Below are 14,078 nucleotides of genomic sequence, written 5' to 3'. Positions count from 1 at the left end.
GTCTAAATGCTGTAATAACCTCCCAGAGCACCGCTAAAAGCCCAGAGAAAAGACAGAAAATGAGGAGCGGAGAAAAGAAATTTCATTTTTATTTCTGTCCCCGAAGAGGGCGCACTGATGTGTTGAACACAGCCACGAGGGGGCGCCACAGAGCGAATCTGTTGTTAACGATCTAAAAAACTAACGGCAGATTGAGCTCTTCGCTCCTTTGGAGTCAAACTGCAGTGTTGTGATGCTGTTCATCCATGTTTGTTCCCGGGTTTTCCAAAAATCATCAGTTAGATGGAGTGAAATTAAAACTACGTTTCTCTCTGAGGCGCAGTGGATCGAGCACTTTATTTTATTTTTTGTAGGTTCCTTTCATTTTTCATGTTAATGATTTGTATTACATCCATCCCTTTTCTTGCTGTCGGAAACTTTCCTCTTGAAACAGAAACCTCTTCCTCCTCTTCCTCCTCCTCCTCTCAGGCCGCCTCTCAGACAGGAACAATATGGCGCCGGGAGGAGTGTTAGCTTCTAGACCAGTCGTTGTCTGAAAGACTGGCGATCCGGCAGGATGAACCTCTGCGCCCAGTATCTGCGGTAAGCTCGCTGCGGTATCATCCGGCCCGTCACCCGGTGGTTCAGCTGCTGTCAGAAACGGACATTTGAACCCAACGGGTGAATTGTTTTGTTCGGTTGCTAACGCTGAAGCTAGTCGCTTTGGGGACCACCCCCTTAGCTAAATGTTGGCGCTAGCTGGCTACACATATCAACAAACAATCGATGCTAACGCCTGTCGTCACATTATTCAAACGTGGCCACATTTGAACAGTGTTTCCAGCAGGTTGGCGTAGTTATAGATGTATTTAGCGTTTGTCGTCGGTCGTTGGTGTAAATTTAAGGCGACATTTGAGTTTACCCGACACAGAGGGACGTGTTTCTCTGTGGTTTTCCTAGTTAGCATTAGCATGCTAGCGTCTTTCTGCGTATGTCAGGTATGTTAGCCTGAACGATGCTGTTCCAGTTCAGATGTGTTTTGGGTTAATTAACACTGTCCAGTTTAACATTTGGTTCTTGGTTACATTTTTAATTGCGGTTTAAATACGAAGAAGTGAATTAGCTGTAGGCGATTAATGCTGAATGTTAGCTAGCGGACAGGTTTGTAGCGAAGGGTTGTTGTTGTTAACGTTAGCTGTAATTTTGGATCCAAGTCATGGATTGTCCGATAGGACCACTATGTCCTCTGGTTGACATTTGATATGAGCTGTTGGATGTTTTAATGCAGTGTCAGCAGATGGACACTCAGGTGATAGCACGGTTGTCAGGTTTCTGTGTGTCGTTAGCTGTTAGCCTGGTTAAATATGCGGATTGTCTGCAGTCAGGAAGGGCTGTACGTTCCTGCTTTTATTGTTATGAACGGGCTCAGGTGTTGTCATGCTGTGTGTGTACATCCGTCTCCTGTCTAACCTCCTCCTCTCTGTTTACATCCGAGCAGACAGGCAGAGGCCCTGAAGGCTGACATGACAGGTACGTGTGCACCAACACCTCCCACATTCTGTCCAGTGAACGCACCTGTGCAGGTTACCTGGACACCACAGAGGGCGGACAGATGACTACTTCAGAGGATTTCTTGAATTTCCCCTTTGGGGATCCATAAAGGGTTGTCTTAGATTAGTTGATAATTTATGAAAAAGACTAAGCAGTAATAATGGTTAGAAACAGGCCCAGTCAGTACAGAAGCTGGTGCAACAAAGAAGAAGAAGAAGAATCAGCTTTATTGACAGTATATATATTTTTACATACACACACTGAATTCGTCTTCTGCATTTATCCCATCCTTAGTTGAACACACACATGCAACACCCGGCAAATTACATGCAGTGAAACACACACAGGAGCAGTGGGCAGCATCAGGCGCCCAGGGAGCATATTGGGGGGTTAAGTGCCTTGCTCAAGGGCACATCAGCTGTCTAATGGGGGGGGGGCATTTTTCTCATTAATCACTCCACCACACCCAAATTTTGCTGCCAGTCTGGTGGGGGAATCGAACCGGTGACCCTCCAATCACAAGCAGCTTCTTCACCCTCTAGGCCACGGCTGCCACAGTTGTTCTTCAAATGATGATTTCAGAAGAAGTTTTTCAAATGATAAGCTGCATTAATTAATGTGTTAAACTGTGGAGCGTCTTAATGAATGTGAGCTGTTGACCAAGTGTGACTGGTGTCAGTACTGGCAGCTGTGGCTGATGATGCCGTCCTGCTACAGACCAGGGGAAACAACATTAAACCTGCAGGCCTGCTGTGGAGAACTGACACACCTGATTGTGGTTCAGTAGATCAGAAGTCAGACACAATCATGACACCTGCTTCACTGATCTCAAACTTCCCTTTAAATATGTATCTCCAGCTGCAGGTTTTCCTGGTCAAAGTAATACGGAAACATGGACTGAGGTCACATGACTCAGGAGGACATCAGTACAAACAGCAAGAGCAGAATCTAATAATCAGCAGTTAATCAGTAACTGAAGTGTGTCTGTACACAACAAAGTTTAAAGGTGTTGTCAGTTCTAATGGCTGTTTGTCATCATTTTTCAACTTTGTAGAAAGTGAATAATTAACCGGCTCAACCAGAGCACTAAAAGTTGATCAGATAAAGATTAAAATATTTTTAACTTGCAGACGCTGGTTGTCAGTTTGTTTCTAAATATAATGTTTAGAGAAAGGAGGCTGAGGCTGCAACTTTCCAGCCAGTGATGAGTTCGCTGCTGGTTTCTGCTGAAAACGGCTGCCTGTAATCCTCAGGACGGTCATCTGCAGCAGAAACACTCAACACACAGTCATTGCTGGAAACACAACCATCATACTTGCTTTACATGAATTAAAAATTAAAAGCATATAATCAAAGATAAAGTCAACAAGATGATAATTTAACCAAACGTTCGACACCAGATATTCAGTGCCGTGAACACGTTTCTGTCAGCTCCCAAAAGTGCTGAGCTTTCAGAATCAGAATCAGAATCAGAATTCCTTTATTTATCCCTGGAGGGAAATTCTTGTTCTTACAGACATTGCACATGCAGTATTCCCGACCAAGAAAGGAGAAAAGTGCGAAGTATAAAAAATAGGATAAACCATAAAGATAGGATAAACAAAAACTAAAATCTCAAATACACCACACACCTGATTTCACCTTTGTGTGTGTGTGTGTGTTAGATTCGAAGCTGGGGGCGGCAGAGGTGTGGACTTCTCGGCAGGCCCTGCAAGACCTGTACCAGAAGATGCTGGTGACCGACCTGGAGTACGCCCTGGACAAGAAGGTGGAGCAAGACCTGTAAGCTGCTCAGCCTGCGTCGCTGTCAGAGATGGAAGAACGTGACCTCTTTAATGAGAATCTGGTGTAGAGTTGGTTCTCCATGTGTTTTGTGTCTGTCTGCAGGTGGAATCATGCTTTCAAGAACCAGATCACCACACTGCAGAGCCAGGCCAAGAACCGAGCCAACCCCAACCGCAGTGAGGTCCAGGCCAACCTGTCGCTCTTTCTGGAGGCCGCCAGTGGTTTCTACACACAGGTGAGATGCAGGTTCAGGTTCAGTAACCTGCAGGTGATATTCATTGACTCTCCCTGAATCGTTATTTACATTGTTTATAATGTAAGTGATAAAATACACTTTTTCTTTCTGTGCTGCACGTGTTCAGTGTTGACTGTTTTGCACACATTAATGCCTGGCAGTTGATTTTAATAAATCGTGACAGGAGAGGAAGATGAGCCCTTTCTGCAGCAGCTGCTGCTGTGTATCAGACTGATTATGAATTATCTCAATGTTTTAGTGGTTGGGGAAGTTACGTAAAATGTGTGTTTGTGGTTGGAGGATTTGAATGCTCTGATTTCCAAGATGCTGATTTCACGTGTGCATAAAACCCCAGCTGTTCTCTGCTGAGCGACCGAAGATCCTCTCAGCATGTGTACAGATGAACTCACAGCACTCGTGGTGAATTGTGATACAGTAAAATTTCCACACCAGAGGAATCTTTCTGGATCAGCTGCAGCGTGACCCCTGATGGATGAAACGTGAAATCCATGAACGTGTGCTCTGTGGTGTCCAGTTACTGCAGGAGCTGTGCACCGTGTTCAACGTGGACCTGCCGTGTCGCGTCAGGTCGTCTCAGCTCGGCATCATCAGCAATAAACAGAGCAGCACCAGCGCCATCGTCACCCCGCAGCCCAGCTCCTGTTCCTACATCTGCCAGCACTGCCTCGTGCACCTCGGAGACATAGGTGAGAAAATCCACCCGGCCTTTGGCTACGTCTCGCCGTTCCCGCGAGTGTCTCCTCCTCATTCTGTCCGTGTTTCTGTCCCTCAGCACGTTACCGCAACCAGACCAGCCAAGCAGAGTCCTACTACCGACATGCAGCTCAGCTGGTCCCATCCAATGGTGAGTCTGACCGCTGCGCTGCACACTGGCTGACGTTTGTCTTTAGCTGCATTTCAAGCGGTCCAGCAGTCTTTGTGCTAAGCCAGACGAAAGGCTCCGCTGGTGCTGTTCAGATGAAAATGTTTTCCCGTGTCTGTAAGTCTGATGTGTCTAAATGATTTTACTTTTGTTCCTTTTGTGCCTACAACTGAACTGTGAGAGCAGCCATGTTTGGAGTTTGTCTCTGTCTACGTGGTGAGATGCTCCTCTGTGTCTCCTGCAGGTCAGCCATACAACCAGCTGGCCATCCTGGCCTCCTCCAAAGGGGACCACCTCACCACCATCTTTTACTACTGCCGCAGCATCGCAGTCAAGTTCCCCTTCCCAGCAGCCTCCACCAACCTGCAGAAGGCCCTGTCCAAGGCTCTGGAGAGGTGACACCTCCCACAGTCCACAGAATGCACCCAGTGTTTGATTGTAAAGTTCAGTTTTAATCAAAGAAAATGAGTTGAGGGGAATTTCCACTGTGTGTGTGTGTGTGTGTGTGTGTGTGAAAAATAAAGGCCTCTGGAGATTCTTTCTCCTCTGTGAAACCTCCACTGTCCTTCCTGTGTGTTTCTGCAGCCGTGATGAGGTGAAAACCAAGTGGAGCGTGTCAGATTTCATCAGGGCCTTCATCAAGTTTCATGGCCACGTCTACCTGAGTAAGAGTCTGGACAGACTGGACGGGCTGCGGGAGAAACTGGAGGAGCAGTTTCAGGTACAAAAAAAAGACAACTGCCACCCAGTTGGGCCTGTTTTTTCCCTCTTTTATTTTATTTGATGACCTGATGGCTGTGTGTGTGTGTGTGTGTGTGTGTGTGTGTGTGTGTGTGTGTGCGTTTGCAGAGGCTGATCTTGCAGAAAGCCTTCAGCTCTCAGCAGCTGGTCCACATCACTGTCATCAACCTGTTCGAGCTGCACCACCTCAGAGACCTGACAGCTGACAGCAGTGAGCAGAGCTACAGCAGCGAGCAGCAGATCAGCTGGTTCCAGCTGCTCGGGCTCTTCGGTAAGCTCCACATGATATCCATACTGTGGGTACTCCTGCAGTGGGTACTCCTCTGTGGGTCTGCTGGGATGACTCCAGTCTGCACAGACACGTTAGCTGCAGTTTTATTCTCATAGGTTTAAACGTGTCACTTCGAGTTGAAGTGAATAAGAGAGCCAGATGAGTCTGTCACAGTGGGACTCTGCTGTCAGTGTACTGTTTCACACCGCTGACAAACCGCTGGTTCTCCTGTCGCTGTCTGACTTCCTGTCCCCTCAGTGTCCTTCCTGGGTGTCATGTGCAGCCGTGCTCTGCTCAACAAGAGCCGAGGGGAGGAGATCATGGGCGAGTGTCCTCTGCCGGCCATTAAAGTTTCTCTGGATTGGCTCAGACTGAGACCCAGCGTCTTCCACGAGGCCGCTGTTGACCAGAGGCAGCAGTAAGTCTTTCAGTCAATGCCGACAAGTTCTGCTGTTGTTGTTCTGCTCGGGAAGTCTAACCCCACTTCCTGTCTCTCAGTATCTGGCCCTGGCTGGTCTCCATCCTCAACAGTTTCCAGCCCAAAGAAGACGACGTGTCCTGTTCCTCAGGTAGGACACCGCCTCTGTGCTTTATTTAGTCCAGTGATCGACGTGAGTCCTGATGTCCTCTTTACGTTACAGTCGAACAGCTTTGGGAAGAGTGAACCACCATGTTAGGAGAAAATGTTTCTTGTGTATTTTTCAGTTGTAAAATTCCAAGTTTCGGCCGTTCTGCTGTAAAATGCTGGTTTATTTCCTGTCTGTGTACACGTTGGTGGCTTGTGTGATTGTATATTAGATGTTTTCCCTGTTGTTGTGACTGACGGTGTGTTAATGTTCTCTCAGTGACGCCCCTGCCAGAGGAGTTTGAGCTGCAGGGCTTCTTGGCGCTCCGGCCTGCTCTGAGGTACTGCACTCAGCAGTGGGCTCAATGATCAGTTTGGGGCTGTTAAAGTGTTTCTGTGCTCTGATGTCTGTTGGTGTTTCAGGACCCTGGACTTCGCTAAAGGCCATCAGGGCATCCTGGTGGACAGGGACGGCCTGCCGGTCCACACGCGACATCAGAGACTCATCAGTTTGGGCAAATGGGTGGCTGACAACCAGCCGGGGTGAGTGTGCACCTGCTCTGCCAGCCTTTAGACAGTAAAAACACACAGAATGTACTCTGAACACTGTGGTTTTGTTGTGCTCAGCTGCTAATTTTCAAATAATAAACATATAAAACGATGCATTCATTTTATATTCATTCATGTTTTCAGTCGTTTGCCTGTTTGAAACCGTGACAGGACTTCACCAAACAAATATAATGACATCTCGTCTCTGTCCCTTCCCTGCAGGCTGATCCAGTGCAGGGTGAGTGAGGACGGCCTCCTCGTCTTCCTCACTGATATTCCAGAGCAGGCCATCGAGGAGCCGCAGGAGAAGGAGGCGCCAGTGCTGCAGGAGTCGTCCAATGGCGATCAGGTGCCCAATGATAGTGGAAACTCTGGCCTGAAGTCGGTGTTGTCGGTGGGGAAGACGCAGAGCTCGTGGCCCGATGGCAGCGACCGACCCGTCGTCACCTTCAAGGAGAACATCAAGCCCCGAGAACAGAGCCGTGACGCGACGCGAAACCATCACCTGAAAGACAGCGGCAAGGAGCGCCGAGACTTCGCCAAAGGCAACGGGGCCGCCGGGAAAGGAGAGCTGAAGAGGGACGGCAAGAGGAAGAGCGATCTGAAAAAAGCCGCTCATGACAAAAGTGCTGATGCTGGAAAACAGGTACAGCACGTGACCCTGAGCTTCGCTGGCGGCGCGGCTCCTTTCAAGAGTTTAATGAGTCACTTTCTGTCGTTCAGGTGAAGGCGCAGACGGAGCTGAGGAAGACTCCGGTGTCCGAGGCCAAGAAGACTCCTGTCACTCAAAGTCAAACCACCTGCTCCTCCCAGTTTATCCCCATCCATCATCCTGGAGCCTTCCCACCGCTGCCCAGTAGACCTGGTACGCCACATGTGTCAAACCGGTCCACAGGAGGGCCGGTGTGGCTGCAGGTTTTTGTGCCAACCAACCAAGAGCACACCGTTTGACCAATCAACTGTCTGAAGACGGAGATCAGTTGATTAAATGAGTCAAGTCTGGTGTGCTGCTACTTGGTTGGAAAGAAAACCTGCAGCCACACCGGCCCTCCTGTGGACCGGTTTGACATGCCTGTGGTACGCGAACACACACACACACACACACCCTCTCTGAAATGGTTCAGTGATCTGATGTCCACTCATTCTGGAACTGAAAAACTTTGGTGGCTTTGTGTTGTTTCTGGTCACACTTTAAACTCTGCTCCTGATTGGCTCCTGCAGGCTTCCCTCCCTCTGCCTACGTCATCCCTCCACCAGTGGCCTTCCCAGGGCTTCAGGTGAATCCGGGCTTCACCTTCTCCACTGGAGTGTCTGTTCCTGGACCTTTCCTCCAGCCTGGCGTCCACAGCCAGGCCGGCACCCAGGCCGGGAAGCAGTCCCACATTCCTTACAGTCAGCAGAGGCCCTCTGGTCCTGGTCCTGCTCCTGGTCAGGGGCTGGGATCCTCGGGCCAAGGCCCAGGACCCCTGAACCAGGGTCCCTCGCAGGGTCAGCAGCCCCAGAGCCAGCCACCTTCCCAGCAGGCTTTGCAACAGTCAGTCCAGCTGCAGGTGCAGGCAATGGGTCAGCAGCAGTCTCCCACCAAACCGGTCCAGCAGGTCGGGATGGGGAAGAGCCCGCCTCATCACCCGGGGATGCAGCAGGTCAGTACCTCCTCCATCCTCCTTAGAGGTGTTGATCAGCCTGTGTGAAGTCCACAAACCATGTGACTGAAGAGTCTCTGACCTTCAGGCCTGAATAGAAACCAATGTGGTGTGTGATGTTGTGATGTTTACTGTGGTTGTCTGTCTGGTCTCTGCAGTACTTGCAGGTCCAGGATCAGCCTGCTCAGCTGTGGAACCAGGCTCAGGCTGCTCTGCAGAAGATTTCTCCCATGCAGGTGTCCAAGCAGCAGCCTCAGCAGCCTCAGCAGCAGCAGGCCTTTTACATGGCGGCTCAGGATCCTCTCAAACTGTATGAGCACCAGCTGCAGCCGCCCGGCCAGCCACAGCTCTCCAGCATCGACAAGAAGCTCAAGTACCCCAACGTCAAGCTGCAGGACTTCTACTGGGAGCCGTCGTACAGGATAGGGGACGGCCTGGCTGTGATGGCAGACAGGATGAAGAGGCCTCCACCAGGGGGTATCTGTCCTGATCAGGACCCCTCCACCGGGCCCCGGGGGCCCCCGTTTGAGGTGAGCAACTGAAAGAGGAGGAGGGGGTCTGCCTTGCTTGTTGAAGAAACTAAACGAGGTTTGGTTATGTAGCACAGCACGACTCGTTGGCACTGTTTCTCTCTCTGCTGTCTGGGTGATGTTCAGCTGATCTGTGGTCAGCTCACAGGCTTCTGTAGCTTTTAGCATAACTTTCCTTCTTTCTGCTCGTCTTACCAGCTTGCCTTCTTTCTTTTCTTTTTTTTTACCCCCCCTCCCTCCTTCTTGTTCTTCTTCCTGTTGTTCCTCCTCTTCATCTCTTCACTAGGACAACAAGAGCTCGCCTCTTCTACCTCCTGACCTGTTAAAAACTCTAGCAGATTTTGAGGAGGAGGAGGAGCTCGTCTTTACTAAGCCTCCTGATTTCTTCCAGGCCTTGGCTGGCCCTCTTAGCACTGCTCCTGGACCAAACATATTTGTATGTAGCCCCGTCTTCTGCCTCCGTACCCACCACATCTAGTCCCATCCAGACCCGAAGCTCCGCTCATCACGCCGTCTCTCCTCTGAATTGAGCTGCTGTTGTGTAGAGTAGTGATGATGTGGCTTATTTATTGTGTTCGTCAACTAATAATCTCATTCAAGCAAAATTTTAAATTATTAATATCTAAGGTTTAATTTAATATCTCAGCCCTTCTCACTGACAGGAAAGTGAGTAAATAATGAGTTCTTTACCCTCAAGTCAAAAAGTTTTAACATGAAAGATGCTTTCTGCCAGCTTTAATCTGCTGCTTCTTGGCTTTGAGTAAACTGACAGCTGAGAGTCCCGCAGTCCTCAGGCTTGTCAGAGGACAAATAATTTTGATTTATTTCTACAAAGTGGCTGCTGGACAGCAGAGAATCCGTCAGCCTGCAGTCTTTGAAACAGTTATGATGTCTCCTGGAAAATCTCCTGGAGATTTAAAGGCAGTTGGAACATAACAGACAAAAGTCTGTGTGAGGTTTCTGCTGGTGTCCTCGTTCAGAGGACTGACGTGCGGGTCTTCACTTACCAAGACGCTGGTCTGCTTTACCCAACCAAAACAATAGTGCGCTCATACAGCTTTAGCAGAAGTAAAGGCAGTCCAGCTTCACCACTTGATCTGTTCACAGTCCGCTCAGCTGGAGGTTGTTTTACTGTCAGACTGTCAGCCACAGTGTGTTTGTGTTGATCAGTGCTTACGGTCATTCAGTGACTGTCTCTGGCCTTCGTCTCTGCAGCTGCCGAACCAGACCCGGATGGAGAGTGGCCCTGAGGTCGTCAGCCAATCATCTTCCCTCCTGCCCATGTCTGGCTTCCCCATGCAGGTCAGACCCGTCACCTGAACGTTCCTCGTCAGAAAGCTCATACCTGCACGAGTCAGGTTTGGCCGTCATAGCATAGCTTAGCCACCAGATGGCAAAGTAGATACTTATTAAAGACTGACAGTCTGGATTCAGCTGATCTCATAATGTGTTCCTGCCTGAATCATTTTGAAGTTTTAACAAACCAGAATGAAACAGCCAGTCCACAGTGTTCAGTGTCTCAGTGGGTGACAGGTCTCTGATCAAAGCTCATTCAGCACCTGATCGATCAGAGCTCTAATGTCTTCATGTGTTCTGTGTTCAGGAGTACAACCAGAACAGCATCTTCAGTCGGGCCTACGGCAAGAACCTGCCGCCCGGCTCCAAGCCAGATGCTCCCATGATGCACCAGGAGCCGTCCCTCTACTCCCTGTTTGAAGGGACTCCCTGGTCCCCCTCCCTCCCTGCCAGCTCAGGTATGTCTCACCTTTAAAGATGTAAATGCAACATAATCATATTCAGTAGCAGACTTGACTCTGACCTGAGCTGTGTTCTGACTGGCAGATCACTCCACCCCGGCCAGCCAATCCCCTCACTCTTCCAACCCCAGCAGCCTTCCGTCTTCTCCCCCCACACACAATCACGGAGCTTTGCCCTTCTCTAACTTCGGGCCCATAGGTACTCCCGACAGCCGGGACCGCAGGGTGGTGGACCGCTGGAAGGCCGACAAGACCGGTGAGGGAGGGGTGGGGTTCAGAGGGACGGGGTTCAGGGGCCTGTAGTGAAGGAAGCTGGTAAAATGTGTCCAGATGTTGACATGTGGTTGGTGTGTTGTGTTTTAGGCGCAGTCAGTGGTCTTGGTCTGGACTACCTGCCAGCTGCAGTGTCCTCTGCTGCCTCAGATACCAGCTGGCACCAGAGCGGACCAACTGGTAGCTCCTGGACCAATCAGGAGTCTCCTATGGAGGAGTCATCCTCCACTGTGCTGCTCGACAGCCTGAAGGTCGGTACTCTGTCCTCTGTCGCAGTCTGCTTTAGGTGGTCTGTTGATGGTTTATCAGATGTCTTAGTTTGGAGGACTGGTGCATGTTGGGAAAAATTCCACCTCCTGTTTCTCATTTACTCCTGTGCAGTCGATCTGGTCGAGCTCCATGATGCAGCCGGGCCCGTCGGCGCTGGAGCAGCTCCTCCTGCAGCAGAAACAGAAGCAGCAGCGAGGTCACGGCGCCATGAACCCGCCCCACTGAACGGCAGGCCGAGGCGGCGCTTTGTGTCTGGACATCACCAAAACCACCACCAGGAGAAACAGGAGGAAAAAACAGAAGTTTGACGAAGACGAGCTCCAACTAAAATGGAAAATTAAACCGGTGAGAAACGGTGGAGGCTGGGGAGGCGACCCCACCCCCCTCGGCTGTCGAGGAGCGGTGACGCCCCTCCTGGACCGGAGGGCGGCGGATCTCTTCAACGTGGTGCCACTTGCCACGCCACCGCCGGGTTTCCTTCAGCCCGCGGAAATCTGAACATTGAGGAACACAACCCCCCCTCAGCCCCCCTGGTTTTGGACCGACTCCACACCTCCACAACTCCTCTCTCATCCGGAAGAACTTCTGTCTTTGGAACAAAAAATCAAAATAAAGAGACCTCGTGGACGTCTGCTCGGTTCGGTCAGCGCCCGTCTCTAGCGCCGCAGGCTGAAGCGGGGTTATTGTGAGAGAGCGAGGACGGTGTGGTGTTCGGGTTCAGGGGAAAGGTTGAGGGTGAAGAACCGGGGGTCAAAACAGACTTGACTTTCTGATCTCTTATTCATTTTCATTACTGAGGAGGAGGAAGAGGAGGAGGAAGGCTTTTTGAAGTTTGGATGAAGGAAGAAAAGGAGTTGGGTCGGTACAGCTATATAAATATATGAATAAATATATATTGCCATAGTTGGACTTTAAAAGGGCTGCTGCCAGGTGTAACCTCACCTGGACTGAGCGCTCGCTGCCCGACTGATTGAAGGAAGAGCCCGGCGGCGTGACGACGGACGGCTTTTTGGTGTCAGTGAACGCCACGGGAAAGAACAGTCAGTGTGGAGGGAGCTGCGACCATAACCACGCCGTCACCCTTAGGCATAGCATCACCGTTAGCTTCAAGAGATTGCAGATATTAACTAACAAACTGTATTTTGTGATTTGTTGGTAGCAGTTTTAGCTTCGCCCCCTCCGGGGTGAATACAGCTACGTCTCTTAGCTTCCTGCTTGGACGTTTTTGGGGTTCCCTTCCTCTCGGGCCTCTTCTTCCTGTAATTTCTTTACTTACTGAAGAAAAAAGAAAAGTTGTAACCCTGCTCGCTTACTTAACCTGCATTTACTGTTTGTTTCTGTTCATGTTCTGCCTTTTACTAGTTTCAAGCCGCTCCGTCGGCTCTTCTGCCTGCTCCCCGTCCTGTTTCAGCGGCCTGCTGTGACGCTTAGCGCCACAGGCAGGTGTGTGCAGGTAGTCGGCTCGGCCTTTTCCTCGCCGACCACCACTACAGCCTGTACAGCAGAGTTTTAATGAATCCCCAGCAGCTCAGCTTTTATTTAACCTGTGATCGAAGCCCCTTTTTCCATCGAAAAGTCCCCGAAAAGCCCCAGGAGCCAAACGCAGGAACTAAAAGCAGCTTTCTGTCCAGCTAACAGCTGCGTTTCTCCCACATCTGATCAGCGACGTAAAAATAAGCGACACGCAGTTCTTGTGTTGTTAAATTCTACTTTCCTTTCTAAAATGTCAGCCCCGAGCTGACGTCCTCAGGATGTTTGTTTTGGACCAGGACTCCACAACCCAAAGACGAGAAATGAAAACGCTTGAGAAGCTGCGAGTTTGTGCTACTTTTGCTTGCAGAGTAACAAAAAAATAACTTGATTGACAAAACTGTTTCCTTTTTTCATCATCTGTCAGTTGACTTGCAGCTTTCATCGTTTCTGTCCAAAAAATGTTAGAAAATAATTTACAGTCTTCAGACTGCTTGTTTGGTCCGATGGACGGTCAGCATGACCGAGCCAACACGTGAAACGGCGAGTCGCTGAGTTCGCTATCAGCAGCCCTGCGTTTTGTTAGGAAGGCGTCTCGTTATTGTGCTTTGCTGTGTAAAGATCAGCGACACTCTTCACCTGAAGGTCCTGAGGTCTTCCTCAGGCTTCCTGTGGTGGGAGTCGGCTGGACCAGTCAGCTCGCTCACAGACTGCAGCACCGTAACTTCCTGTCCAGTCCAAACCAGCAGGTCGCTGCGTTTGTACCGCCGTCGTTTTGTTCCACGGGATTGAGAAGAAAATGAAAGTTTGTTTTTATTTTCCCGTCGAAGGCGTTTTATTAAAGCAGACTTCAGAGAGACGCGTCTATTTTCTGTGATTGTGCTTTTCATGTTGCATTTACAAAATGTATTTGAAAAATAATAAAGTTAAAATATTAATGAATGTGAGGACAAATTTGGCCAGAAGGAGGGAAAAAAAAACCTCAAGATTGTTTTCATGTTTGAAGCCGACCATGTGGATCTGGTTTTGGTTGCCTTTTGTTGGACTGGGATCTGTCGGCGACAGTCCACTCTGATGTTCGGGAGGTTTCAGGGCGGAGAGTCCTCGTCGGTCGGGGGTCTTTGACTGCGGAGGCTTTTTGTGTTTCTGTCTCTGTGTAGACGTTCAGAACTGGTGGAATCAGCCTTTAAATAAACGTAAACTGTGTTCTCCCCTGATGTCGTGTCCTCCTCTTTATTCTGCCCAGCGCAGCAGGTGTGAACGTCACCCGGGCGTCCAGGTGTCCACTCAGTGAGACTCACAGGAAGCACTTCAACGTGTTCAGACTTAAAAGTAACACAGTGTAAAAGTCCTGCATTCTACAATATAAAGTAAAAGTATGTGAGTATTATCAGTAAAATGTACACAACTGGATAAATGAGAAGTGTGTTTATAAAGGTGTGTGTGTGTGTGAGAGAGAGAGAGAGAGCGAGAGAGGGTGATCTGACACACACAACCTCGTGTGTTAATGTTCCTGGTTGCAGGAGACAAACACTGCGTTGCTCCGCCCACCTGACTGGAGGTCCAATCAGACAAA

General features: G+C 49.7%; 1 protein-coding gene across 2 annotated transcripts; it reads left to right on the top strand.

Moving 5' to 3' along the window:
* Positions 1-190: 190 nt before the first annotated feature.
* Positions 191-13,719, top strand: smg7 (SMG7 nonsense mediated mRNA decay factor). Of its 2 annotated transcripts, XM_046408091.1 has the most exons (23): positions 191-582; positions 1,478-1,509; positions 3,195-3,312; positions 3,418-3,550; positions 4,086-4,257; positions 4,344-4,415; positions 4,678-4,828; positions 5,019-5,154; positions 5,283-5,445; positions 5,704-5,863; positions 5,944-6,014; positions 6,291-6,351; positions 6,434-6,553; positions 6,782-7,205; positions 7,283-7,424; positions 7,781-8,202; positions 8,361-8,732; positions 9,019-9,168; positions 9,948-10,034; positions 10,336-10,486; positions 10,575-10,745; positions 10,853-11,013; positions 11,144-13,719. In XM_046408091.1, the coding sequence occupies exons 1-23, from the start codon at positions 557-559 to the stop codon at positions 11,255-11,257; spliced, it is 3,609 nt and encodes a 1,202-aa protein (XP_046264047.1). In that variant the 5' UTR covers positions 191-556; the 3' UTR covers positions 11,258-13,719. The 2 variants fall into 2 exon arrangements, with proteins under 2 accessions (XP_046264047.1, XP_046264049.1); XM_046408093.1 differs by lacking the exon at positions 9,019-9,168 and having other exon boundaries at positions 192-582.
* Positions 13,720-14,078: the final 359 nt, after the last annotated feature.

Source organism: Scatophagus argus, chromosome 13 (assembly GCF_020382885.2).
Source record: "Scatophagus argus isolate fScaArg1 chromosome 13, fScaArg1.pri, whole genome shotgun sequence".
Classification (NCBI taxonomy): Eukaryota; Metazoa; Chordata; class Actinopteri; family Scatophagidae; genus Scatophagus; species Scatophagus argus.
This window is presented reverse-complemented; position numbering and strand designations above follow the sequence as displayed.

What these genes read in the sequence shown, in the direction of transcription:
- smg7 (XM_046408091.1), top strand. Translation starts at nt 557, where the DNA reads ATGAACCTCTGCGCCCAGTATCTGCG. An exon ending in CCTGAAGGCTGACATGACAG is followed by an intron (nt 1,510 to 3,194) that starts GTACGTGTGCAC and finishes TGTGTGTGTTAG; the next exon opens with ATTCGAAGCTGGGGGCGGCA. An exon ending in CTCCCTCCCTGCCAGCTCAG is followed by an intron (nt 10,487 to 10,574) that starts GTATGTCTCACC and finishes TCTGACTGGCAG; the next exon opens with ATCACTCCACCCCGGCCAGC.